We start from the raw sequence: 27,819 nt of genomic DNA on the forward strand, positions 1-27,819 counted from the left end.
AGATTACATTTACATTGGAAGAAGAGAGTTTAAAACTTCCAAATAAATATTTTTTTATGTGAGAAAAAGAGCTATTTGCTATGATTTTTGAGCATTTTGACAAATTGTTCCCGCTTTGTTTTGATTTTCCTTTTTCTTCTCCCCAGATGAGCGTTTTCCATCTGATGCCACAGTTGAGTTTGTCTTCTCCTCTGGACCTGAGAAAATGAAAGGTTGGCTCACTTCAAATTCTACTTCAAATCTGTTTGACCTCAAACATTTAGTTTATATTTTTCAAAGGGGTAAAAGACAAATTGATGTAAATGCTCAATTGTAACAAAAAGCTTGTTCAAAAATCAAAAATGTAAATTAGATACGTCTTTCCTCAGGCCGTGAGTACCAGAAGAACGACCCCGCTGTCACTGTCGACTACAACACTGGTGACCCAGTGGTTCGCTGGGATTCCTATGAGAACTTTAACCAGCAATACCAGGACAGCCTGGAGGGTACCACTCTTTAACTGTTTTCTTCATATCCAATCTCAGCTTGATATGAAGTAATTAATGAGGGATATTTACAAGAAGTTGGCAGAAGTTAGTTAAAAAAAACAGAAATGTAGAAAAGTAGAAATGAAAGGACATCTGCTAAGCCAATGAGTACGTCAGATTGAGAGCTGATCTTGTCTTTTTTTCTTACAGTAGATATTGCCCACACCAGAGGTCCTCTAGATGGCAGTCTCTACGCTCAGATAAAGAAGCGCCGAGGTCCCGGCTCTGGTTCTCTCACCTCAGCCAATGGCAGCAGTTCAGCGACAGGCCTTGAAGAAGATAGGCCAGATAATTTCATCCCCAGAGGTTCTGACTCCGCCCTCTCAGCCCATTCCGTCCATTTGAGCCAATCATCTGTCCATCCTGAGCGCCGGGAAGAGCCCATTCGCCCGTCTCCAACCAGACAGGAAAGAGAGGAGCTTGACCGTCTTCTCGGAGGCATAGAGGGAAACCGGGATGGAGAGCGAGAGACCGCCATCTTGGATGATGGAGATTCTCTGCCCTCTGAGAGAACTGGGACGCTAAGGCTCAGTCGGTCCTGTTCCTGCCGGGATGGTTACCGGTCCCAGCGCTGTGCCGAGCCTGGCTGTGACCGCACCCTCCTCATGCCTAATGGTTACTGCCTTGACAGGGCTCCCGGCACCAATGGGCACCACGGGGCGACCCCTTCTGCCAGCCCCAACACAGCTGCTCCTCCGTCACACATGGATCTGTGCCAGCACTACAGCCACCACTCGCACCAGTCCCTTCCACCTCCAGATCTGGTGTGGGACCGCCAGAGTGGCCCGCCGCACTACCTGCACCGCTCCTGCTCGGAGGCTCCCTCATCTCGACATATCTGCCCATATCCATCACCAGACCTTACTCCCCACTCTCACAACCACCCGCATCACCACCCTCTGTCTGCCGCGGGCCGCCTCTGCTGTCGAGAAGACGACTACGGTCCCTATCACCATCCTCCTCCACCTCACAGCCACCACCATCCCCACCCACACCACCCCAAACCCTCCACCAGCCCTACCTACCATGACATAATGCTAATGGATGGTCTACCACCCCCTGGCTGCCCTTGCAGAGACTGCAGCATCAGGAGAGAAGACTCTGCGGCCTATCACAGCCTGAGGCTGGACCAAGGGGACAGCTTCCCCTGGGACAGAGAGGCGGAACTTCAGCAGAGGGAGGTGGGGCTTCGCAGAGCCAGGGAAGCAGAGGTACCCAGAGGGACTGAGCTCCACTGGGAGAGGGATCCTGGGCTGAGACGAGGCAGAGAGTTGTCTCTCCACTGGGAGAGAGACAGGGAGGCTGAACTGCAGTGGGAGAGGGACAGAGAGGCTGAATATTGGCATCGTAGGGCCACCGTAGCCTCCTATGGCCCACAGGGTCACGATCTTCCAGCCTTCACGTTTGACCCCTTGCCGTCGGGTCACCCGGCTTATCCAGAGGCATCGAGGTCCCATGCTCATTCCCACCTGGACCTGAAGTATAGCAGCAGCAGCAGCGGTTACCAAACGCCGCGTCAGGTGTGCCCCTGCTCGCCTTACCAGCCCTCGCCGTCCGAAAGCAGGGGCTACGCCTCGGGCTACCAGTCTGAGTCCACGTCCCCGCTGCCCCCAGCTTCCTCCATGACAGGGCCCTGCAGCCAAAGCAACGGGCCAACAGAGCATCACCATAACCACCACCATCCCCATCCAGACTCACAGCGGTCATATGGCTCTGACTCACACACGGGTGAGACTTTTAGAAATGTTTTTTCCCTCAACAGTGTGTATAAATGATCCATAATCAACAACAGCAAGCACTGAATCATTTATGCTGAACTAGACAGATGCCTTACACATTACTCACAAATTGTCGCCGACTTAACAACCAAAAAGCAAGCATTTAATTTTAAATAAACACTGGCAGCAAAGGAGATATATTACATCCCATTATGCTGAAAATATTGAGCTTACATTTTTGTAAATGTAATCCATTGTTCCCTTCCTTTTCAGATGGCCTTCGGAGCTCTGGTGAAAGTGTGGGCTGGAGGGATCACATTACCCACGGTTCCTTTAAGAGGGTCCACAGAGACGGCCATGCTGCATGCTCCACGCCATCTGACATGTCTGGACCGTCCACTCCTGTCCACACCAGCAGTCCTCTACGCACACAGGAAAGGTATTCCACGCTTGTTCTTTTACTAAGAGGGACAGTAGTGTCGGTTGGAGTGCCCCTCACTGCCAGGGTAGAAAGAAATATCACGCAGACAGACAGACAGACAGACAGACAGACAGACGATCTGATCGCATTCCAATCACATGGCATTCTGCACATGGCAGTTCCTTATCCAGATGAGATATCCAGATACATATCGCATGTTACAGCAAGAAGAAAATGGGGTTAATGATGACAATAAGACTGAAAAGGGGGGCCGGGGTACAACATTTAGAAATATTTCGCTAGATCAGAAGGTATGTGAAAGTAATACTCATGTCTGTCCGTTTAAGCCCCAGTCCAGTAGGGAGAGACTATGAGATCCGGACCACAGACATCATCGGCAGTGACTACGAGGCTCCCCAGCACCAGGACGGACACTACCGTGCTGATATAATCGCCCAGGAATCCCTGGAAAACCAAAGAAGCAGCACAGAGCCGCCATCCGTGCCGCAGGTGGCCAACGACACGCAATCACACACATCCACACCTGTACAAACAGAACCCCACAACCACTGCACTGCACCAACAGACCCGTCCCCTACTACTCCCCAACAGCAGCACTGTAGCCCAAATACACCGTCAGTTTCGGCAACACAGAACACTTCCGCTGTTGATTCTGCTACACCAACCACATCCAACCAGGGAATCTTTCAGGCTCCATCATCCCCTATCCGTGCTTCATCTGCGCCGGATACACGCTCCCAACCTGGCCCTCTCACTCTCCAGACCCCCCATCCTTCAGAGGCTGCTGCTCTGCCTTCCACTGTGGCACAGGCAGTGCCTCAACCTCAGAGCCAAACCCAAACCCATGCCGGCGGATTGACAAGACCAACCCCAACACATGTCATCGGATCGTCTCCTACCAGGGAACCTCACCCAGAAACGGCAAAACCTATGATCACCCCCACCCCCAACGCCACATCTGCCCCTGCATCTCCCACTCCAGCTTCATCATTATCCCCCCAGCCGGCCTCCGGTAGTATGGAGGGCTCCCCAGTCTCTGATGCCCCAGTTCCTGGCTTCGCCACTTTGGGTAGGAGGCTGATGTTGAGTGGGTCGGACCCCCACCATCCGAACCACATCCAGCAGCACGGATCCCCGCACCACCACTACCCAGGCATGGAACACAGCGCTGCCGGACACACTTCTGCTCTGGACAATAACAAGAAGCCCTGCTACTCCGCTCACACTCCTCAGCTCTATCCATCCTACTCCAATTATTCCACCATCTCCATCCCCCTTCCTCACCCCCAGCCGCCTTTGCCAGAGAAGCGCCACCCGCCCGTCCAGTCAGGGTCACCCAGCGATGGGGTGAGAACTCTGAGGACAGCCGCGGGCCATGTGCCTCCCTCCAGCACCAGCATAGCTCAGCATCAGCTCCATGTCACATTCTCTCCCACCGTGGGGGAAATTGCACCACCTGCAGGCAAAAATGATGGTGTGGCATCTGTGGAGATTGAGAATGCGAATAGTGTCAGTGTGAAGTTTGTCCAGGACAGCTCACGGTTCTGGTACAAGCCTGGCATTTCCAGAGAGCAAGGTAGGTCTGAGAGGGTGAAGCTCTTTTTATTCCTTTCATCAACAACAATCAACAATCTTGTTTAGGGCTGGGTACCGAATTCAATACTTTTTAGGCACCGACCGATTTGCCTCTAACGTATCGAGTATCGAAAAATGCCTTGTTCATTCAATACCCAATTTCAATTCCTAAGGGATACATTTCATCAGAGTCAGTGAGCCAACGAACATGCATCATGCTTCTACCAACATCTAATAATGGTTGTGATTGGCTGTTTAACAATACATGTCGTAGAGGCATGCAGGGAAAACTCTATGTTACACAGAGACGGGGCTCAAATAGAAGGAACTGAAAAATAAATAAAAAAGATTTAGTATCAAAAAAAGTATTGTTTAGGAACCGGCATCAAAGTTGGTATCGGTACTGGTATCGAAAACTTTTGAATGATACCCAGCCCTAATCTTGTTTGCTATGATCAAACCCATTTTAGCGTATACAATTTTCTAACATTTTGGTGTTTGGCTTTAGCAATTGCTGCTCTGAAGGAGAGAGAGGCAGGGACCTTCCTGATCAGAGACAGTAACTCTTTCCAGGGGGCCTATGGCCTGGCCCTGAAGGTGGCTACACCTCCTCCCAATGTCAACAACCACAGCAGCAAGGGTAAAAACAATTATAGTTTACGTCATTTAAATATCTCCTTTTCACATTTTTGTTCCGCCTGTTCAGCAACAGCTGCACAATCTAGCCATTCGGGCTATTTTATGTGCCATTGTACTTATTCAGCAGTTGCTTTGTCCTTGGTAGACAATGATACTTGCATCTTACAGTTAGTCTCTGCTGTTACAGTGAGCGACCCTCTGGAACAGCTGGTCAGACACTTCCTTATAGAAACAGGCCCTCGGGGAGTCAAGATTAAAGGGTGTCAGAATGAGCCCTACTTTGGTACGTTTTCCTGCTCCAGATTACTACAAAATATTTGTAGTACCACGAACAGGGCACCTTTAGGAAAGATCATTATTTTTGATATACATCTTGTTACCTTTAGGGAATGTAAGATATGTTTGTTGTTATCTGTGATCCACAGGGAGTCTGTCTGCATTAGTCTACCAACACTCCATCACGCCCATCTCTTTGCCCTGCGCTCTTAAGATCCCAGAAAAAGGTTGGTACTTCTTATTTGGTTTTAGTTTTCTGTTGCTCTACTAATTGTTTGAGAATTTGAACAGATTGAACAAGTCATGGAATATTCCTTTAAAACATTAAACTCATAGGGTTAGTTATAAGCTCCACGTGTTAGGAGATGAACTTTGAATTATTTTTTACAGGAAATGCACTTTTATCTGATATAACGGATTCTGATTGTATTGATCTTAGATCTGGTAGGAGAGGTGCCGGAGGTTCAACCAGTGAACAACATCAGCACGGCTGCTGACCTGCTGAGACAAGGAGCAGGTGACTTCTCCGTCCTGCCATCTCTTCCTAAAACACAGAGAAACCTCCTGAGGCGTGGTCACAATGCTCAAATCTCTCTATCTGTCCCTCTCCCCCATTAGCCTGTAATGTCCTCTACCTGAACTCAGTGGAAACAGAGTCTCTAACCGGCCCCCAGGCCATCGCCAAGGCAACAGATGCTTCCTTGGGTCGTAACCCGCGCCCTGCTGCCACTGTGGTCCAGTTCAAGGTGACGTCGCAGGGCATCACACTGACCGACAGCCAGCGCAGGTGAGATATTCCCCACGGATTAGTACTTTTTTGTTTCCTCACACACAATTTGTTACTAATGGTGCATTCACGTTCTCCTCGGATGGTCCCATTTCCAGAGTTGGGAAGTCGTTCTTCCGACTTCGGTGTGTTCATGAGGTTTAAAGGTGCGCGACTTTTTTTAACGTCCGTTACATTCAAGCCATTGTCAAATGAGTTGATACAAAGCTAATTAAGCCTCTTAATTTCACAAAACTCGCGCGTAGAAGCTTGAGTGGTGCGCTTTACGTCAGCGCTGCGAAAGTACAACAGCAGTGTTCAGCTTTGGAGATGAAGAGGACATTACAAATTACAAGATAATGACCTCTTCTGAAGACTCCATCATGTTCCTTTAAATCCTCCGTGTCCTCCTTGATTTGACGGGTTAAACGCTAATAGCAACTGCGTGGAATGCCTGATCACCGAAGGCTTGCATCACGTGGATGTGCCGACAGTGTTATTGTCTTTTATTTAGAATTCCGCTGCAAAGAAGATGCATTGTATTTTATTGCTGAGAGCTTTTCTTAACCTTTATTTTACCAGGGAAAAAAATAACATTGAGATTAAAATCTCTTTTACAAGTGAGACAGGTTGTCTCGCTTGCGCGGCTGTAGTTCCAATGAGACAACCTGTAGGGGGACCGAAGAGGAAAAAGTTACATAGTATGCCTTTAAACATGTTGTATTTTCAGTATTTATTTTCAGTTTGAAGCTTTATGTCAGTGGTTTTGGCCCAGCCTTGTTGCTGCACTTGTTAAAGCAGTTACACACCGGGCCGATAATCGGCCGTTGGACAATCTGGCGAGGTCAGTGACTCGAGTCTGTTCGGTGTGTTCCGTGCCGTGGTCCGTTGGAGGAGCTGTCGGCCTTTATTTTCGCCGACCTGACATGCTCAGTCGGAGACAGGGCAGTCGGGAATCACCCGGAAATGGCAAGTAGGATGAGCGTGACTAAGCCTCTCAAAATCTGACGAAAATCTTTTAAACTGACTTTTGTCGATCTGAAATGAAGACAGATTCAGCAACTGCATGGTCTATTTCTCGCTTAAAATGTTTTCAGAAACACGTTTCGGTGAACTATTTTAGTACAATATGAGATCGTAATCTCAATGAGTCGCCAGTAATGGCCATTTGAAAAATCCAAAATCCGGAAGCAGCAGCCAGATCCATGTGACGCGTTCGTCCAATCAGCAGCCGGTTTTCATTTTTTGGGCGACAATACAGATTAGCGCCGCCTGCTGTTATGGAGACGTATTACGTCTCGTTGCTTTGGTTTGTTCCGAGGCACTTTTTTGACCAACTCGGGGAGGATGATCAGTCCAACTGCCTTTTCTGCCAACGGTCGGCTGTCTGGTCTAAAGCCCCTTAGAGATTGCTTTACCTGACTTGTTATCTGTTTTTTTTACTTTATGTGGACAGCAACTAACGATTACAACCTAATACCATACTACAAATTACATGTAAGTGATATGCAATATGTGAATTAATAAAAAAGTTTCTTACATTCAACCCACCATTTACTTTTGTCCGCCATGACGTAAACTCGGCAAGTCGTGTACCAAAAATGTAGCCGAATTTTCCCAGTTGGGAACTCATTTTTCCGATTATTCCAACACCACATGAATGCAGCATATGGCCTCATTCTTCAGTGTAATGACAGTTTTCCTGTAGGGGATCACAATAATTTCATCTAATATGAAAACTTAGTGTCCACTTTTTTGGTCATTAATTGTTGTCAGGGGAAATAAGATTGTCATTTTACACCCACTAGTCATTATCACCATCGACAGTGATGGTCAACACAGTAGCTGCAACTCTAGGGCTAACGCGCTGTGCTTTCATTACATTTTAGCAACGGCACTTAAAAGGTCTCTTCTCTCCTGTCTCGCTCTATTTGTATCTTTCTTCTTCTAGGGTTTTCTTCAGAAGACATTACCCAGTGAACAGCGTAACGTTCAGCAGCATCGACCCTAAGGACAGAAGGTAGGCAATTTAGAGACAGTAAGGATGTAGTTTGAACCATGACTAACCTAAAATCAGCAGGAATCATAGACACATGACCACAATCAGTCATTCATTCATTGCACCCATGGTCATTGACTGCGTTTATCGCTGAGAGCCCTCGCATGAATCTGTTTGTTATGTGAGTGCATTTGTTCATGTGCATGAGAGACCAGTGGTTAGGTTTGCGAGCATGCTGGCTCTGGCTGAGGCTGCAGCTCTGCCTCTGTGTGTGTATGTCTGAGTCTGGTTTCTCTCTCTCTCTCTCTCTCTCTCTCTCTCTCTCTCTTGGCTTTAGGTGGACTAACTCAGACAACACCGCTGTTAAGTAAGTGCTCTGTTTGTGTTTAATGATTGAGAGAATGTAAGATTGTATGCATGTGCGTTGTGTGTATTTTAAAAAGGGTGTGTAGATTCACCCGTGGCTGAGAAGTCAGTGATATTGGAGCCTCTGCATGGCATCAGATTGTGTGTGAGCCTTGGCAAAATCATTCCAGCAAACATGATTTAACAATGAAAATCAAATCTCACATAACCCCATATTACATATTACACATTGTTTTATAGTAGTTAACCATACAGAAGCCCTGAGAGGCAAGTGAGGAAAAAAAGAAGAAGAAAAAGAATTCTACTGATCCATTTTCTAAGTCTGATCTAAATTGTTTTCTCTTCTGTGTTTATGACTTAAGAACAGGTGACAAAAAGGTTTTGCCAGGATAATCTTTTAAATTCCTTTTTAAAAATTGCATCAGTGAATCAAGTGGTAATTGTATTTTTTTGCTAGGATCATTTTTCAAAGTCACTTTCTGTGAAAAAGAGTTTTTGCAGGTGAATAAAATGTGTCAATTGCCAACTACGGCATGTTCTAAATAGGACTAAAGCAGCAGATTAAAATCCATTTCTAGCCAAAAGAAAGACATGACAGTAATGTTACATGACTTGCTAACACACAGTATGTTTACCTTGTGTTTAGAGTGCATGGAGAAATTAAAACTCACCTAGAAAAAAGCATGAATAGGCTTTAGCAAAGCCCGTCTACAGAAAGCCGTTCCACTCCCTATTTAGCCTCATTGTACCGAATTTGGTTGCAGTTCCACCAGAGTTCCACTGGGGGTGATTGCAGGCGAGTGCAAAATGAATGGGACTCTATGGAACTAGACAGCTAAATTTGTCTCTTTCGCCTGATTGCCGTTAAGAAATCTCAGATTTGATTGTAGTTTTTGCAAGTTCAACATGGATTATAGGTCGAAAGTTGAATGAACGAGTACTTATGTCCTTTCGATTTCTTACAGGTTGAGTCGTTGTTGCCCACAACGCGCTAGCATTCTGCTAATGAATGCTAATTGGTCAGTGAAGGACTGATTACGATCGGAGATCCCGCTTGACGGCATCCGAAGCGGAATCAGAATGTCAGAGTAAATATTTCGGCGTGGTCTTTAAAACATTAGCAAACCTCTTTCTAGCACGTGTATTGACAGGGAGAGTCTAACCTGTCAGCTGTGTTGCCGATGCCTCGAGAGAAAAAAGGAAGTGACTCTGAGCTTGCCGTAAAGCAGAATCTCTGGCCGTATATGTGTATGACCGCATTGACGTTTTAAAAGGCTTTTTAGAACAAAAAAGACACCCAGCAGTGTGTATTTTCTTAGCCTCCCCTTTCGAATGCAACATTCAAATTACTAGACAAAAAATTATATCCTGAGAAAAGTGCATTTTGAGGGGTATAGCTCTATAGAGTCCCATTCATTCTGCACTCGCCCGTGAGCGCCCCCTATATGGATCAAGAGTGGAACTGCAACCAGTTCAGAAGCCGGAAGTATCGAGAGAGTGGAACTTCTTCCCTTATTAGAAATTCTTCGGCTTTAATCCTATTTAGAACATGGGGTATTGGTGCACTTCAGCCTCTTGTGGCCGAAAATGCGTATTACAACAAACACAAACATTTCACCTATCACAAGTAAATAAAAAAGAAAAATTATCCTGGGAAACTTTCTTTTCACCTGTTCCACAGATAAACTTAATTTTTAAAACCTTTTTTTCCACCTGTTTTTTAAGTGTTCATATTATGCTTCTTTGCTTTTTCCATTTCCTTTATTATTATTTATCTTTTTTCTACGTTATGCACGTTATAGGTTTACAAAGTGAAAAAGCCCAAAGTCCACCCCACAGAAAACACTGTTCACAAACTGCTCCAAACAGCTCTATTGTAGTCCAGCCTTTACTTCAGAGACAAACGTGGTCACTTTGTAACACACGTTATAATGCTCGCCTAGCTGCTAGCGTGGCATGCCCTCATACTCTGCTTCTGACTGACTGGCTAGTAGTCCTTACCTAGCTACTGTGCATGTGAGACTCCCAACAAAGATGGAATAGAAGTGAGATGTCTCACTCTGTAGCTGAAACAGAGAGCTCAACACACAGGGTGAAAAGAGGAGCTGCAGCAGTGTGTAGTACAACTAAAAATATGGTGTTTTTTGAAAATTAAACCATGTAAACCTATTACTATATAACCTCTAAAAAAACTTGAAAATGAGCATAATATGAGCACTTTAAGTCATAAACACAGGAGAGAAAACAATTTAGATCAGACTTAGAAAATGGATCACCAGAATTTAGTTTTTCTCACTTGCCTTCTCAGGGCTTCCGTACTGTACAGGGCTGTTACAAAGAGATTTACATGACAAACTCTAAATATTTGCAGAATGCCTTCCCTTTCACTTCCTCTCCTACTCAGTAACTTGTTTCCTCACATCCTCCCTCTCCTCCTCAACCCTTCCCCTTCTCAGGGTGTTTGGTTTCGTAGCCAAGAAGCCGGGCAGCTTGGCGGAGAACGTTTGCCACCTGTTTGCCGAGTTGGACCCCGAACAACCTGCCTCTGCCATCGTCAACTTCATCAACAAAGTCATGTTGTCACAGCGCCGATAGAGGGAGACACAGAGAGGAAACCAAAACAAAACAGTGGCATGCAGCATATAGAACTGACAAGGGTTAACTGTACAGTGATGGCCCAGTGCCACGTAACCAATGCTATCTTGGTCCATCAGTTGGCGTAAAGACGTTTTGAAGGCAGTTGAAAATCTTGCAGTTGAACATCCTTTTCCTAAAGGGTCAGTTCACAATATAACACTACATTTACATTTTACAGCATAGTAAAGTATTGTTGGATGAAAAGAAACAAAACACAGTGTTCATACGAAGCCATGATGTATAGTGTAACAACTCCTCCCCAGACAGAGAGGCTTCAGAGGGAACTTGCGCAATCCACAGTGACTTTCCAAAGAACAAAACAATCTTCTCCATCTACCCCGGGGCCTGGGTCATGAGCAATGATTAGTGGGTTGTCCACGTTATCTTTAAATCATAACTCAGGTTTTCTGGCATCATGAAGCTGGCTCACTTTTGACCAGGGTAGATCTCCATGGTAACCCTGCTCCAGAGCAGGTTTAGTTGAGAGGATCAGATCAAAACTTGTCAAACATGGAAGCATCGTGACTCCTACAGGATCCTGACATGGACAACAAGTACTCAGTTTACAATTAAGTGACATGTCGTAAACATCAATAGATCAGTACAGTCGCTTTGCCTACCATGATCATTATGTCAGAGATAGAAGAAACATTTTTTGTGTCCACTCTAGGTTAAAAAAAAACAGGACTTTTAGTAGTTTACAACAACAACAGACTGATAAATGTCAACTATAGACGGATATTCATTGTGCACACCGAAGCTCAGTAAATTATGAACTCAACATTCTGGTGAGATAGATCCTATCAAGCATTAGTTTCTCTTCTTTTAGAGCTTTTCTGCACATACTATCTGTACTTTTAAATAGCACTTATTCACAATGCATTACTCATCATGAGACAAAAGAACACCATCATTTGACTATGTCAAATTAAAGAGTTATCGGTTTAATTTCTGTACTCGTGTATCTAACAATTCCCACACTAGTAATAGCCGTAGCTTCACTTTTAATCTTTGGATGATTTTTTTTTTTTGCGTGTGAATATATTTTATCTTATTAGTGGTGGAAAACCAAATTTCGCAATACTCCGCCCAATTACCATTTGGGTATTTCCATTTCATTTTATGTCATATTAAAAGGCCCTGAAAACACATTTTCTCAATCAGCTTCGGACTGAGTAACGGAGATCACACAGGAACATAAAAGTTTAGGGTATTTCTGTTTTTCTCACCAATTTCGAATTGGGCGACAGTTGGTGGATTATATGGTTGCTGGGAATTAAATCTGACCAAACCACACTCACACATGTAGACCAGAGTTTTAAAATGAGTGTTAAACTCTTAATACAGAATACCTAAAGATGTTTGTTTTTTTTTAAAACTATGACTGCTGCTTTTGTCTTGAATATTTATTGGTACAGAGAAATACTGAATTTGAAGCAAAGTTTCCAGGGGCTTCAAGTCGTTTATCGGTGTTTTAAGCCCCCAACGTCTCCTTCCAGGCAGCGCTGCACTAGGATTAGGCAATGGTTATGGTTATGGTTATGTTTTATGGTTAGGTGCCTTGAAGTCAACGGTCGCAGCGCTGCCTGGAAGGAGACGTTGGGGGCTTAAAACACCATCGAGCCTTCAAGTCCTCAACCCATGGTTCTGATTATGTAACAGCTTCATGATGCCAGTTATCTTTGTGAAACAGGCCCCTCGTTAAATCCAACTTTTCATCATCTGTGTCAGACTGGTTGTCAGTGTAGCAATGGTAGAAATGCTAAAAGCAGCTTTAAAGCTTTAGTGCGTAACTTTTTTGATATTAATGACCGTCCGTGACATTCAAGCCATTGCAGAATGAGTTGATACAAAGGCTTGTGTCATGTGGATGCAACAACAGTGGTGTTGTCATTACTTAGAATTCCTCATGGGGGCGACAGAAACTACGCACTATAGCTTTAAGGACACAGTGCAGACTGTGTGGAGCGGTTACAAAGAGGACCTTTCCTTGCACTGTTTAGGGGCAACAAAGCCCTATAATGTTCAACACTTAAGACATAACTGCCTTTAAAAACAGCAGGTGTTAATATTTTGTTACAAAAAACAGTGACCAAAGCCCTGACGATGTAATTTAGTTTCTATATCTAGAGATGTTTTCGGGTATTCATATATGTACAGCATATTTACAGCCACTCTTGCATTCAACCCTACAACACCTTTATAAGTGTAACACATTTAATCATCATCGACAATCCTGGTTGTTGTTTGTCTCACTCACGTACACTTAATAATCGGAGCGAGCGGGAAACATAACTCTCTGATGAAAGTAAATATGAATGTGAGTTGTTTTTTTGTTTTTTTTACTTTTAAAGCATCTGAATACCCACACAGGTGTTTTCAGTTATTCTGGCTGATTAGACTCTTTTCAGGTTGAAGGTGGGCCGGCTTTGATGGGAACTTATTAGGTCACAAATTCTTTCTACCAATAAGGATGACAAAGGTGTCATTTGTCCCACCCTAACAGGTGCAACAACACTAATGCTGCGTTCCAGGCAACCCGTAACCCGTGTTTTCACAACCTTCTACCCGTGAAAGTGCCCTGGAACGGCAGTCAAACCCGTAACTTACTACCCGTGAAGTTACAGTTTTTGACGTCACACACACATAAACAACAATGGCAACCCCCTGTTGATGCTGTACAGACGCCGGTGATTAACGGTGAGAAATAGAAATAAATAGACATAAATAGGCAACGTAAAGTAATTCCGCACGTTGTAATCAAAACAATACACATACGATCGTGTACTACTACAGGTTATGTTTATTAAATGAAGCCCAAAATATGTCGCCGACTAGAAATCGCTAGTATCAGCTAGCGCCAGCTAACGTTAGCGTTAGGTAGCCGCTAGCTAACGCTAACGTTAGGTAGCCTAACCTGAACCCTGGAACGCTACCAAGTCGTGAGTCGTGACTTGAAGTTGTAACTTACGGGCTAAAAATTGTGTCTGGAACGCAGCATAACAGTGGGATCAGGAAGATGTAAATCACTCAGTCTATCCACACCCACACAGTCCTGGAAAAGGTCCAATCAGCCACATTAGCTAGAAACACCTGTGTGGGCGTTCAGGGCCTTTAACAAGTGTGTGTGCGAGGGAGTGGCGGGTGCGTGCGTGCTGGGTATTGAGGTAAACATGTTGGGTAAGGTATCGTTAATGTCCATTTTTAAAGAAATGTATGTGAAATGGGGACAAAGCTAGACGGGGGAAAGGACGCACAGTGTTGAACCACACCATTGCTGTGAAATGTTTGGCGCTCATTCACTGCTTTGCATCTTGTGACCCAACTGATTATAAAACACATTCACACATATATATAAAGTTAAAGAGAAGACCGGTAAACACACGAGCAAGACAGTGGCCTAAAGAAAGACTTAATTAACCAAAGACAAAGCACTCTTGTATTAATAAGCTTTTTATCCAGCTATATTTTTGTACTTATTGCTTCCTGTGTTTTTATTATGCATTTATTGTGTGTGTCGCCTTGTTTGTTAAGAACCTAGAAAAACACTACTTGTATTACAGCGATAATATATTGTGGTCTGTTTTCTTGTTGATCTCTATATTGTGTAGTAATATATTTTCACATGCAGCTATAGGACAGCGTATGAGACATAAAAAAGGAGACATTTGTTTGAAAAGGACATTATGCTATTTTGTATGCAAAAAAAAATGAACAGAATTAAACAGAAGTGATGTGGTACCTAAAATGCTTTTGGGTCAGTGATTATCTGTATAGTTGCTGATTAATTTCGGAAGGGACTCAGGATGCCGTGGTTGAGGATGACCAGAGGTGGAAGAGGAGGAGGAGGGTTGCACGTTTGCCTGAAAAGACAGCTGACGGCAACGGAGAAAAGACATTTAAAGCAGGATGTCATGCTGTGATTGGATCATGAATTTCGTGGCCAATTCTGGTTGGGTTACTGAAAAGTGAACGCCTCTAAACAGCTGAATACTTTTAGGAAGAGTAGCGGTGATTAAAGTTAATAGAAGTCTTCCTGAAGGAATTTGCGCTGAGCTTCATTTGTTGCAGCTCTAAATGGTCGGCAAAAAGACTCTGAAACAATTATTGGAGTTCATTATTAGTTTTATTTATTCACGTCCCTTTAATATTGTTTTAGCATGGCAATATACTGTACTGTATTCCTTTAAAAACACTGGTAAAATGTTTCATTCACAAATTTACAAACAACTGTCCCTTTAAAAAAATAAAAGTCAAATCACAATTGCTTTCGATCATTTTGTTTCCGAGGGAGGGTTCAAAATGAGCGCCATCCGCCAGCCAAATGCTGCTGAAATATGGAAGTGGCTGGTAGATTTGCTTCACTCACCAGCCCAAAAAAAACCCAATGGTAATCTGTGGAGCGGCTGGTAAAAACGTCAGCGTTCACAAGCCATTTGGCTGGTGGACGAAGAAGTTCATTTTGAACCCTGTAACCCGAGGTGACAGGCACATCTATACAGAGCCGATACGGTAGCAGAAGTCATTTTTTACAATATTTTGACAGATCTGTGATGATGTACTTCCTGGTCCTAAATGTTCCGCGCAGATGAGAGATGTCTGATACGACAGAGGCGCTTTCAGCCATGGTGTTCAAATGCTGTTGCACATCTGGATTTTTAAGGCCATGGTGGAGAGGATACTGTATACAGATGTTCAACAGCACATATATATATATATTCCTCTTTCAGTAGCTTAGCCAGGAGTGTAAATGGTAAAAAATGTATGATCTCACTCATCCTATAATTCACTCCATGGTACCCTAGTTAATACCAACACGAGCGTCATTACTACTTCAAAGAAAATGTAGTCTGAGAGCAGTATTCCTCTCTATGACACTGGATGTTTACCCTGAATCTAAAATCAGTGTGCTTAGACTTGCTGTGTTGAGGTACCAAACAATAACTCAATAAATCAGTTCATTTAAAAAACATCTGTGATATGTTAAATGTGTAAATGCTATTTTCAACTTAATTTTAACGCAGCAAAAGCAATAGGTTTAACAAGATGTCCCAGTTATAAGGTGCAAAAACAGTCATTGAATTATCCCTTCTGGGGTCGCATTAAATCCAAAATAGAAACAGCAGGCCAGCTCCTCCTCCACTTCCTTTTTCTTTTTTTAAAAGAAAAAAAAGTCAGCAGTCTTAAGTCCAACACTGTGTTACAAATCCAAAAAAGGTCATTCAAGCTATCCTGAAGAATGCTCTCCTGATGTTACAACAGCAGCAGACACAGACAGAGCTCTGTTAATTAAAGCTATAGCAAAAAAACAAAAACAAAAACAAAGAAATCACTGGCACGTCATTGTCAGCTTGGAATGCCGGCCATTCCCCTGAAAGAAAAAGAGCTGTCTCTGACATTTGTCCTGCTTCCAAAACAGGGCCACAGAGTGCTTGTTGGCAACAGCTCGTTCAATTTGTCGTTCCATTTTCAACCAGTAGAACATGTGACACAATTTGTCAGCAAGTTTGAAATAGCAGAACTGCCTTTTCAAACGTGTTTCTATACACGATGAGTTCAGGCAATTTTTAGCCCCCACGAATGCAAGTTAAAACCACAAGTAGCTGCTAGGTCCAGAGATATCTACACCTGACAGCAACCGGAACAAAACCTATATCTGCAGCCTCCGGGCTGTCCGATGAAAACCAATATTCAGTTAAAAAAAAGGAAAGAAATACCAATTGCCTTTTTACAACACTCCCTTGCCACAGCCCTGTTTTCCAGCTTAATCATTGAATGGCACAAGTTAACGGCTACTTAATGTTACCTATTCTGTGTGAGCTTAGAAGAAAGCACCGTTTGGTATTTTGCTGCTGGTGGTTATGTCTGCAAAATCCATCCTGGAGTGTGCACCGACATCTCCCAACCTCCTCCAGAGAAGTGAGCCGTCTTTTTCCGGGACTGTTCCGCTCGCTCACTCGCTCACAGCAGAGCGAAGTTGAGATGGGCGGAGGAGAGGTGGCTGTGCCGTGTGGTGTTGGAACCACAGTCTATGTACCGATAGGCCTCCAGGCTGTTCTGGGATGTTCGCACCATGTTTGAGGTTTTCACCGCGGTTCTGAAAATACAAGCAAGACGATACAGAAATGAAGACCAATATCGATCTCTATTTATCCCAATAGATTAGCGCAGCGATTCCCAAACTTTTTCTGCAGGGCCCTCCTGTTGTAGATAAAAATGGTTTGCAAGCTTTGCTAGCAGTGCAGCAGAACCATGCATTATAGTGTATGTATTAGCTCCAGACAAACACAGAAGTGACCACAGAGAAGATGAGCTTTCTGACAGCCCTCTCTGCTATTAAACACTTAAATATTTATTGACAAGTAGCAGGAAGAACTGCACCCGGGGAAATGAAAATGTGAAATCATGATTATTTTTGTCTGAACCGTGACTCCTAGGTGGGTCCTCAGAGTCAATGCAGGTGGGCCGCAAAATTATTGTTTAATCATTTTTGAAAGTTTTTTTCCCTCCCAAAATTTAAATATTAACATGAATCCAACACATTATTAGCAAAGATAAATCGGCCTATTCCTCAAAGACAACAACAAACCTCAGACAACATGGATGATACGGTGACTGGCCTGTAAGGTAGCCATCAGTTAAGCTTATGGGTTCACTGTGTGGTTGACATTAAATCATGCTGATATATGAATATGTAAATAATTGTAATAGCTTAGTATTGTAGGGCACCATAAAAAGGGTATGTGTATAGGCTTTAGGCCACCCTACGCATTATTGTAGGACCAGATTATTATTATTATTATGCAACTTCATTTTATTCAATACATGTAGTAAGGGGGTCCCTGCTCGTCTCTCTTTCAGGTTAGGGGTCCTTGGGCTAAAAAATGTTGAAGACCCCTGGTCTAAACTGCAAAGCAACAACTGTGGAGTTTGTGATGGTGCACTATAATTCAAGACAAGCCAACATTTTAAAGAAGTGGCTTATGTTGTGGTAAACATCGTCTCTTCGAGTTACTTAACACGACACACAAAGTGCACAGCTGTCTCGATTGTAGGCTGATAAGCAAAGGTTATGATAGTGCAGTGGAGAGTAACTAACACCGGATTTCCACCGAATGCGGAACGGCTGCGGACCGGCTCCGCTGCATATCGGCTAGAATAGAACCACAAAACCAACAACAGTTTGTTTCCATCCAGAGGAGTAGAGGGGAAACAACTCTGTGCTGTGTTTTCAAGGTGTAGTGCAGGGAAATATGATCCGCCGTGAGCACGGTGTATTTTATTTTGAAAATTAACCTGATGTTTTATTTTGTTTCTGTGCTCGACTTCCTGTCCCGCACTATCTGCCATGTGCTGAATTGCTGTGGAGCTCTCCGGCGTCCGGCAAAAATAGAAGCTCTGCGCATCTGCTCCGGAGGGCTGCAGATCGCCGGAGCTGGGACGCAGTCGGAACGCAGCCGTTCTGCAGTCAGTGGAAATACACACATCGACTTTAATGGAAACCTAACGACTCCGCCACTGTTCAGGAGCGGATCCGCAGACGTTCCGCAACCGGTGGAAATTGGGGGTAAGTACAATTACTCAAGTATAGTATAAACACAGGTTTGATTGTATGCTACTTTATACTTCTACTCTACTACATTTAAGATGGAAATATTGTCGGTTTTAATCCACTACATTTATTGGACAGCTATAGTTAGTTTTCTAAAAATGTGATGGATTCTCCCTTGTACCAAGTTATTGTCATCTGGAATTAAGTCCTTAATTAAATTAGATTGAAAATCAACTTGTTACAAGAATTTAAATCTGGTGCTGCAACCTGCCATATCATATAACATATATCCATGTTTCAAGATAAAAAATACTGCTGTCCAGAACAATTTTAAGTTACTGAATTAAATTACAAATAGGTGTACGTTTTCTTACTGCACAGAGGTTTTTAGGACAGAAATGTCTTTATTTTTATAGGACAGATGGAGCCATGAAAGGGGAGGGGGGGGGGGGATGACATGAAGCAAAGGGCCGCAAGTCAGAGTCGAACCCACGGCTGCTGCGTCGAGGAGTAAGCCTCTATATATGGGCGCGTGCTCTACCAGGTGAGCTACCCAGGCGCCCCAAAACTTTATAAAGTAGTTAACGAGTACTGTACTTTTACTTACTGCATATATACGACAATGTTGTGGACCTTAATGCTGGGCATGGTGCAGAAGGCACTGAAAGAGAAACAGAAAAGGTTTAGGTTGATAAAATGGAATACTGATTATTGGAACATCATTCCACTCATTTTCTCTTGGTGTCATTTACATGCAACTTTACTGCCAACACATTAAAAAAAAAAAAAACTCTTCTATGTGTTGCTTTTAGGTTAAAGGGGCATGCCACACATTTTGTGCATCAGACATATCGCATGTCTCAACTTCTGCTGCTTTGACTTCAACCATTCTATTATGAATCTGTCTCTCTCAAGTCCCCCTACTTTATGCAAGTCTGCATTTAAACATCACTGGAGTAGCCCTTTAAGCCAATGGCAATTCTATGCTCATTTGGAAAATGTTGGTGTTTCTACTGTACGTGACAGTGACGAGCAGTTTGGACAGTTTATGGAAGTTAAGGTAGAGAAACTTACTAGACGTAGGGTGCACTGCCACCAATCGCCACACTGACAGTGTAGTTCACCTGCAGGAGACAAAACAAAAAGATGTTTGCGATTGGGAGAGTGTGTTAGTGTGTCTCTCAATACTTTCTGCTTCCCCAAACTGACTATGGCTCTCAGCGAAGATGTTAATCTTTAAAAAAAAAAAAAAAACACATCAGGTCACAAACATTTCTTCTTTTTTTCTACAAAGGCTAAATAATTCCCTAAAACAGCTGGGTACTGCAATGTTCAGCAAATGGTACTCACACAGAAGTACAGTTAGCACGTGTACTATTTTCAGCCACAGAACTGTCGTACCAGTAAGTATTTAAATCAGCGGGATGGTGTCTGTTGGATTGATTCAAAATGAAACTACAGTGCCCATATTCACGGTAGTCAACAGTGTGGAGGAATGAGATATTTATCAGGGTTTGGCCACGCAGAAAACACTTCACAACAAGTCACTGTTGGTTTTGTTGACAGTAAGGTCAAAGCAGAATAACATCCTTTTTCTTTCTCTTTCTTTCTTTCTTTCTTTCTTTCTGTAAGGAGTGTGTGTGTGTGCGTGTGTGTGTGCGCAACCCTATCAAACAGAGACCACATCCTGTAGCCGGCTCGCCTGCAGCAAGCTTTACAGTGATGACAGTTTGACTGCACACTGAACTTTGGACCGAGAAGCAGTGTCAGGACCAATCAGTGATGTTTTATTAAGTCCATTGGGTTCATATTTACTAATATATGCCTATTCAAAACCGATGTAAAACCCTCTTACATAAATGACATCAACTGAATGTTGTCTTTGTTTGATGAAAGGTATTTCTATAGTCTCCTTTTCTACCCTACCTGTATCTGACTGAGCGGCTGGATGGTGGTGACGTTGTCGAGCTGCTGAGTTCCGATCACCGTCTTCATGTAAAGGACCTGGCAGTTCACACTCTGCACCAGCACCGAGAAGAAGTTTGGGTTGCTGAGGTTCAGAGTGCTCTGAGAAAAAGAAAGTAAATAAGTATTTTTTTTTTTTTTTAAAGATACACAGGGGAATACAAAAAAATAAAAAAAACACAATAACTATTCTGCACCAGGTTTTCTAACAATACACCCCCAGAAGAATTTCATTCTGGTGGTCATTGGCAATACATTTCTCCACACACAGGAAGTGACAAAAACTTGAAACATGCAACATGAAATAGCCGTTTCTAAAGGAGTGCCTCAAGTGTGCCATAAGAGCAAACATGTCTTTCAGCGATACTGTATTGGATTACAGGTTCAAATTAGACCAACGTACATGAACTGAGGATACACTCGCAAAGAACAGCTTAAACCTTTTTTCTACTGTTGGTTATTTTGTATTGTATATTGTGTATTGTTTGTGTATATTATCTTTTTGATTTTGGACCTTGTTAAGCACTTTGGTCAACTATGGTTGTTTTTAAACGTGCTATATAAATAAAATTGAACTGAACTGAATGACTTTTTTTTTTTGGCTGAGATACTTCAGGTCCAGACCTTAAAAAGGAACACGCCGACTTATTGGGACTTTAGCTTATTCACCGTAACCCCCAGAGTTAGATAAGTCCATACATACCCTTCTCATCTCCATGTGTGTTGTAACTCTGTCCGACGGCTCCACCGGTAGCTTAGCCTAGCACAGATCCTGAAGGTAATCGGTTCCAACTAGCCTACTGCTCCGAATAAGTGACAAAATAACGCCAACATGGTCCTATTTACATGTTGTGATTTGTATAGTCACAGCGTGTACAAATAACAAGGTCACATGAGACAGACATCTTCTAACCGTAAACAAACTGGGAACTATATTCTCAGAAAGGCGAAGCAGTGCTACTTCTGCTACTTGGGCGGAGTGATATGCTTTGCAGCACCTGAGAAGCCCCGAGCAGATCAGCAATGCTTTGCCTTTCTGAGAATATAGTTCCCAGTTTATATACGGTTAGAAGATGTCTGTGTCTCATGTGACCTTGTTATTTGTACACACTGACTATACAAATCACAACATGTAAATAGGAACATGTTGGCGTTATTTTGTCACTTATTCGGAGCAGTAGGCTATTTGGAACCGATTACCTTCAGGATCCGTGCTAGGCTAAGCTACCGGTGGAGCCGTCGGACAGAGTTACAACACACACGGAGATGAGAAGGGTAATAATAAGTCGCTGTGTTCCTTTAAGATTGTTCCGTATCTCAGAAACATGCATTTCACAATCTCAAACATTCATTAACCCTTGTATTGTCTTCCATTCGACCATGCACCCGCAGGTCCTCCCCGGTCAAAACTGAACACTTTTTCTGACGTTTAACGCTTCTTTTCACTACCATGTATGAACACCACTAACACACTTATTTCCACTAGTTTTACACTTATTTTTGGAATTCATGGTCAATGAACCTCATAATTCTTGATGTTTTAAAAAGCAGAAATTATTTATAGACTAATATTATAATAGATAAAGGAAGGATCATCACAGACTTGTATATGTCAACGTTCAGTGAGGATAGCGTTTCGAAACATTGAATAAAACACCCAAAATTCAATGAAAGTAGAGATCCTATCTTTTGTTGTACTTGCAAAGCCCGTTGTATGGAATGATCCATGTTATTTTGGGGTAATTAAAATTAGGTAGTTAAAGAGAAACCCATATTTCTGATATAGATATTTTGAAAACGGGCCAAATTTGACCCGAAGACAACACAAGGGTTAAGAAGTAGCTCCAGCTTAAAGACTTGACATCATCGAGACACAGCAAAGTGGTCACAGTGCACAAGTATTTTCATCACTATTATTATTGTCTAGATTAAAATCGATCAATTGTTCTTTCACAAATGTGTGATAATGGCAATTACAATTTTGTCCACACATAAGTCCAAAGCCCAAAGATATTCAGTTTACTGTCATTATGACAAAGGGAGGAAGATATTAAGCATTGAAGAGTGACTGAAATCGCTTATCGACATAGTTTATCATTCAATCAATTCATCGACTAATCACATCAGCTCGAGTTTGGATGCATAAAAACACAAGGGACTGTGCTCCTAGATCAAATAAGATTTACTATACCACACAGATCTAAATTCTAGCGAGTGGGAAATGTTTCAGGATACCGAGTAGCCAGTTTATTAGACACACCTAGGTGACAGGGGTTTCTGATAATATGTCCAACTCATTTATATCAATGAGTGTAGGCTCAAAAAAAACAGAAACACACGAGATAACAACTCTGAACTTTGAACCACTTCTTCAAAAAAATCAAAACAAATCTAGCCTGTGGGGTAAAGTTAATGTTATTAAAATGGTAACAGCCCCGCAATTTAACTACATATCTATGATGGTGCCGCTGAACACATCTGATCACATGAAGCAGGTAATTAAAAAAAAATCCAGGTCCTCTGGCACCACCTACAGCCTGTAGTGCGATTTGCAAAAATCCACCGCTCCCTGTTCAGATGCACCAATCAGGGCCGGGGGGGGCGGGGGGGTGTCTAACTGCGCATCAATCACTGCTCATGCACACGCATTCATTCTCCCTTGTGGGGGGAGGGGCTTAGGAGACCATTTTGGGCTTTAGCAGAAAGGGGGGAGGGACTGAGAAGTTGTTGATGTTCAGATTTTTTGGCTAAGTCCTGGATCTTCACAATCCTACCTACAGCACCTCTAAGCACTCGTGTGAGGTCTGGGCAAAGGTTCATAAAATTCACAAACTCACTTTGCAAACAGCCTTATGCCTCACTTTGGTTCAATCCAGAAGTACAAATAGGAAGCAGGAAATGTTTTGGAAATGGTGGTTAGACAATGGAATAAATACAATTAGTGACCTTTTTAAAGATGGTATATTTATGTCATTCACTGAATTAGTCCATAAGTACAAATTGGAAGATAAAGGAGACTTTTGGAAATACTTACAAATCAGACACTGGGTGATGAAAAAGTTTCAGTCAGGTGAAGTGGGTAACCCTTGTTGACTATCTTGACAACCCGTTTAACCATAAGGCGTCATCATTTTACAAAAACTCAATTTATTTAACTAGTAGCATATGTGACAATTTGAGAATAATTTGGCAGAGACCTTGCTTGCGCAATTGACATGGCTACATGGCTAATAATGGTAAATATATCAAGGAAGCTAGGGGGAAATTTATTCAGTATAAAACGTTGCACCGGTACTACTGGACACCAAATAGGCTTTTCAAAATAGAACTAATAAGTACTAACTACATGTTGGAAATGTAAAACAGAGATGGGTCAAACCATTTTGGCAAAACATACTGGAATTATTAGGGACATAGGCAGGAGTAACCATGCCAATATCTCCAATACTATGCCTTTTGGGAGATAAAACAGAAACGCCAACCCTGACAAAAAGCGCATATTCAGTTCTGATGGTTGGAATAGCCTCTGCTGCCAGAATTATATTGAGACACTGGAAATCACCCATAAACCCAACAATGCAGGAGTGGAAACTCCTCAGGAGTGAGACAGCATCATATGAGGTTATGCTGGCTAGAATAAGGGGCAAAGAGCCTGGGACACTGCGGATTTGGGATTACTTTATAGTCCACCTGACTTCTAACTAGTAGCCTGATTATGATATTGTAACTGGATTTTTTTGCCATATTTATTTAATTTACTGATATTTTTGTTTGATTGTTTTATTCAACTAATACTACTGTACTTTTTGTCTGCTCAGCTTGTACATTTTTAATTTTTCACATTCCTTGTGACCAGGATAACTTATGCTTTGACTGAAATGTTATTTCACTATCTGACCTTCTCGTCTTATTTGTCTTCTGTAAGCTGTACCATATGAGCTGTTGTTTGTCATTCAAATCGCAATATGGACTGGTGCAATATCCAAATCGCAGGAGGGGGGGGGGGCGCAATATTTGTTAATGGCAAAATAGGTGTCAAACAATCCAGAATGAAGTACTGTGGTGCTGCAGAGACGACCCAGCCTACAAATTGCATTCTACAGACAAAAAAAAAAATACATCTTTGCATGGTATAGACCATAGACTCTATGGTATAGACCCTTGCAAAAAAATATCAGACTACAATGATTTTTATTCTTCTTCACTGGAATATTTTTCAATGAAAATGAGAAATATACAACAATGATCATTCCCTTCAATGTTGTGAATCAAATCGCAATCACAATATCAATCAAAAATAATCGCAATTAGATATATTCCTCATATCGTGCAGCCCTACTGTGTAGTAAAACATACCACAAACCACATTCTCCAAAAAGACAATACAGTTGAATCAAAACCTCTCTGACTCTTTCAACATAAAACATTACAACCTTCATAAAAAGGTAGAATTAGGCCTGTTGTATTGTATTAGACTGCATTTAATTTTGGCGTAGCTCATAAACTGGCAACTGAGTATAAGTTATGCTAAGCTGCAAGTATGAGAGAGGACCTACCGTCATGTTCATTAGGACCTTCATGTTGGAGCGGTCGAAGTGCACAGTCACTGAGTGTATGCCATCATCCACCACAACCACGGAGCGAGGGAAGAGGAAGAAGGCCACGAACGACGACGCCAGGAGGCACAACACAACTGACAGGACCACATACAGCTTCCTACAACACAAACACAAATGGAGGTTCTAGGGCTGCACGATATGAGGAAAATAGGAGATAACGTTGTACAATCGCGATAACGATATTGCGATAACTAGACAGATATTAAAGTGTACTCAGTATCTGCTGCTTTCAATATTGTTCTAAAATACAACAAATTGCTTGTTGAATTCAAAACAAATAAAAAGGAAATAATTTACAACATTCCTTTATTGAATAAATTGAACATGTTATGGAATTTAAAAGGCACCACTAAAAAAAAAGAATAACAGTTACATTTTAACGTGCAGTTTTTTACTGATATTTTTCTTTCCACTAACAAAAAATATGTTTTGTGTCTTTCGCGATATGTCACAGCCTTCAGCAATGTGCATAGTGCGCCAGTTGATATTGCGATGACGATTTAAAAAAACAATATAATGTGCAGCCCTAGTAGGTTCTCTCTACTGTAACTTGTGCACCATACACAGAGCAAAGCTTGTACACACCTGGATACATCTTTTTGAATAGCCAATAAATACCATTTGACTTACAACAGAAATAAATGTACAGTGGGCACAGAAATACAATCTGTTCAGCACCAGGAAAACCAGGTACACATTAGGACGTTTTGGTTACTTACGTTCTTTGGGGTCGCAGCCTTTGGTCGCTGTATGGGATCAATGCCACCAGTTCATTCACTTGTTCTATCAGGCAAGAGATAACAGGTCATGCAACATTGATTAGTGTCTCCACCATAGACTGTTAAAACTGGTTTCCCTTAAATATATTTTTGTACACAAGGCAAAGCCTCTGACATGCATGATGACAGCCTCTTCTTTAAATGAAATACAGCACATGCAATGCTATTAGAAAAGTTCTTGTCGGCTGTCAGTTTCATCAGGTTGCATTGCTTGAGGCCATTTAATAGCAATGTGAATGAGCAGTAACATGGTGAGCAACCTACAGACGACTATTAGGGACTAGACTATTAGACTATTTGACTTATTTGAAGCTAATGTACACTCGATTCCTGCTGTTTGGAGTTTGTACCTTCATGGTTGAATGCACGCTTCGGATAAAAGCTTCAGCTGATTGAAATGTAATACGGCATAGTATCGTGATATTTTCCATGGCAATACTGTATCGATACACAGACGCCAATTTTCGATCTAATTATACAAATTGCACATGAGAATTTTACTTTTTGGTACTAGGAATTGCAATATATTGCAGAATATCGCAGTTTAAAATCCCAATCATATCGTAACGTGATAATAGTGGTGGGGCCTCTGGTGATTCCCATATTGATTATAGACCTGTATGCTATTTACTCTATGAGCAGTTTGCATACGATCTGACTGCATAGACTCTCCAAACAAACTGCAAAATCGAAATATTTTCAACACTTCTGAGACTGAAATTGTATATTTAAATGTGCTCTTACTGTGATAACGGTACGTACATACTTCCGTGAAGTAACGTTAACGTTGAAAGTATTCACCCGAACGTTGTTTCTACTCACCTGAGGGTATTCGTCCAGTGCCTTGGCATGTTGGACACGTTATGCTATCCTTGCCGGTGAATTCCACGTAGGGGAACTGAGCTATGTCCTCCCGTCTGACGAACCCATCCAAAGAGTCGTTATCGGAATCTCTGTCCTCTCCTCGCCGCTCAGAGCGCTGCCTCTCCGGGAGGAGCGACAGGCTGCTGTCGCTACGAGACCACAGTGTCCCCATGTCGGCTCAACTCGCCTGGTCAAGCCAGAGTTTCCCCAGAACCGACTACTGCCCGCCGGTCTGCAGGTGGATGAAAACGAGCCATTAAGCCCCAAAGTAAATGCCAGCAAATCGACTCAGGAGCGATAGGTCAGCTGGGATTTAACGTTACAGAGAATACCCCTGTGTCCGCGAGTAATAACAATCTCTATTAAATCAGCTGACAGAGTCGAAATGTAACTTTAGCAGAATTCCATGTCCAGGCGTGGCGTCCCTAAGCTAGCTAACATTTGTTTGCTAGCGGAGGTGTTCTACAAGTTAGCTAGCTAGCTAGCTGTTAACTTCCAGTTACTGTAGCCGTCTGTAACATTAGCTAGTTATCTCAATTACACAAAACTTGACTTACCTTTTAGACCAAACAACTCAACGTTGCCATCCCCAAGTCGGATTTACACCAGCGCACACACTCTACTTTCTGTCACACCGAAGTTTACGTTCATGTTGTGTTGCCTCCAAGTGCGGCTGCGTACCCATAGATATATCGCAAGCGTCTATGGATGTATCATAGCAAAAGTGCGTATCCTTCTTTTTGTTCTTCGTCTTTGGGTTTTCACGGCAGTTATCATCCTTAAAGTTGCATTACTGCCACCCTCTGGATTTACTCTTCCTCAATGTCCGTCTCATAAAACCAAAGTACCTTTTTCTGCCCTCCTCGCTGTAGGCTAGTCCACACTCTGTGATTTTCAAACTGTAGGACTACGCTACTCACCACTTGCCTCTCTTCTGTATTATTTTCTTCATTTATCTAGATGCTCCACTTTTTTCGTTACTGTGTCCAATTCTCAATCTGCTTATTTGCTCTTTCCTGTTAGTTCCCCTGCTTACTGCGGTCCATGTAACGTTATTATTCACTTGGTTTTGTAACTGTTTAATGTTCAGCAGTT

At 42.6% G+C, this 27,819-nt stretch overlaps 2 protein-coding genes across 11 annotated transcripts in view; one reads left to right on the forward strand and one right to left on the reverse strand.

Annotated features, from left to right (window-relative positions):
• Positions 1–11,629, forward strand: part of tns2a (tensin 2a) — a 67,127-nt gene extending 55,498 nt beyond the window's left edge. For 5 of the 9 annotated variants that reach the window (XM_031286375.2, XM_031286376.2, XM_031286382.2 and 2 more), the window contains exons 16-28: positions 147–212; positions 369–485; positions 678–2,255; positions 2,519–2,684; positions 3,014–4,263; positions 4,771–4,902; positions 5,089–5,184; positions 5,327–5,404; positions 5,617–5,694; positions 5,796–5,964; positions 7,895–7,963; positions 8,280–8,309; positions 10,765–11,629. In XM_031286375.2, the coding sequence (XP_031142235.1) occupies positions 147–212; positions 369–485; positions 678–2,255; positions 2,519–2,684; positions 3,014–4,263; positions 4,771–4,902; positions 5,089–5,184; positions 5,327–5,404; positions 5,617–5,694; positions 5,796–5,964; positions 7,895–7,963; positions 8,280–8,309; positions 10,765–10,903 (3,968 nt within the window). In that variant the 3' untranslated portion in view covers positions 10,904–11,629. The remainder of the gene's footprint in view (positions 1–146; positions 213–368; positions 486–677; positions 2,256–2,518; positions 2,685–3,013; positions 4,264–4,770; positions 4,903–5,088; positions 5,185–5,326; positions 5,405–5,616; positions 5,695–5,795; positions 5,965–7,894; positions 7,964–8,279; positions 8,310–10,764) is intronic. The other 4 variants (XM_031286378.2, XM_031286379.2, XM_031286381.2 and 1 more) reach the window with 3 other exon arrangements.
• A 3,841-nt stretch (positions 11,630–15,470) lies between these two features.
• tmem106c (transmembrane protein 106C) lies at positions 15,471–27,459 on the reverse strand. Of its 2 annotated transcripts, none has more exons than XM_036008195.1 (8): positions 27,278–27,459; positions 26,683–26,944; positions 25,801–25,864; positions 25,019–25,178; positions 20,424–20,564; positions 19,572–19,621; positions 19,105–19,158; positions 15,471–17,042 (listed from the first exon to the last, which is right to left on the reverse strand). In XM_036008195.1, the coding sequence occupies exons 2-8, from the start codon at positions 26,894–26,896 to the stop codon at positions 16,907–16,909; spliced, it is 819 nt and encodes a 272-aa protein (XP_035864088.1). In that variant the 5' UTR covers positions 26,897–26,944; positions 27,278–27,459; the 3' UTR covers positions 15,471–16,906. The 2 variants fall into 2 exon arrangements, with proteins under 2 accessions (XP_035864088.1, XP_031142249.1); XM_031286389.2 differs by having other exon boundaries at positions 26,683–26,956; positions 27,282–27,455.
• Positions 27,460–27,819: the final 360 nt, after the last annotated feature.

Source organism: Sander lucioperca, chromosome 12, assembly GCF_008315115.2.
Source record: "Sander lucioperca isolate FBNREF2018 chromosome 12, SLUC_FBN_1.2, whole genome shotgun sequence".
NCBI classification, from domain to species: Eukaryota; Metazoa; Chordata; class Actinopteri; order Perciformes; family Percidae; genus Sander; species Sander lucioperca.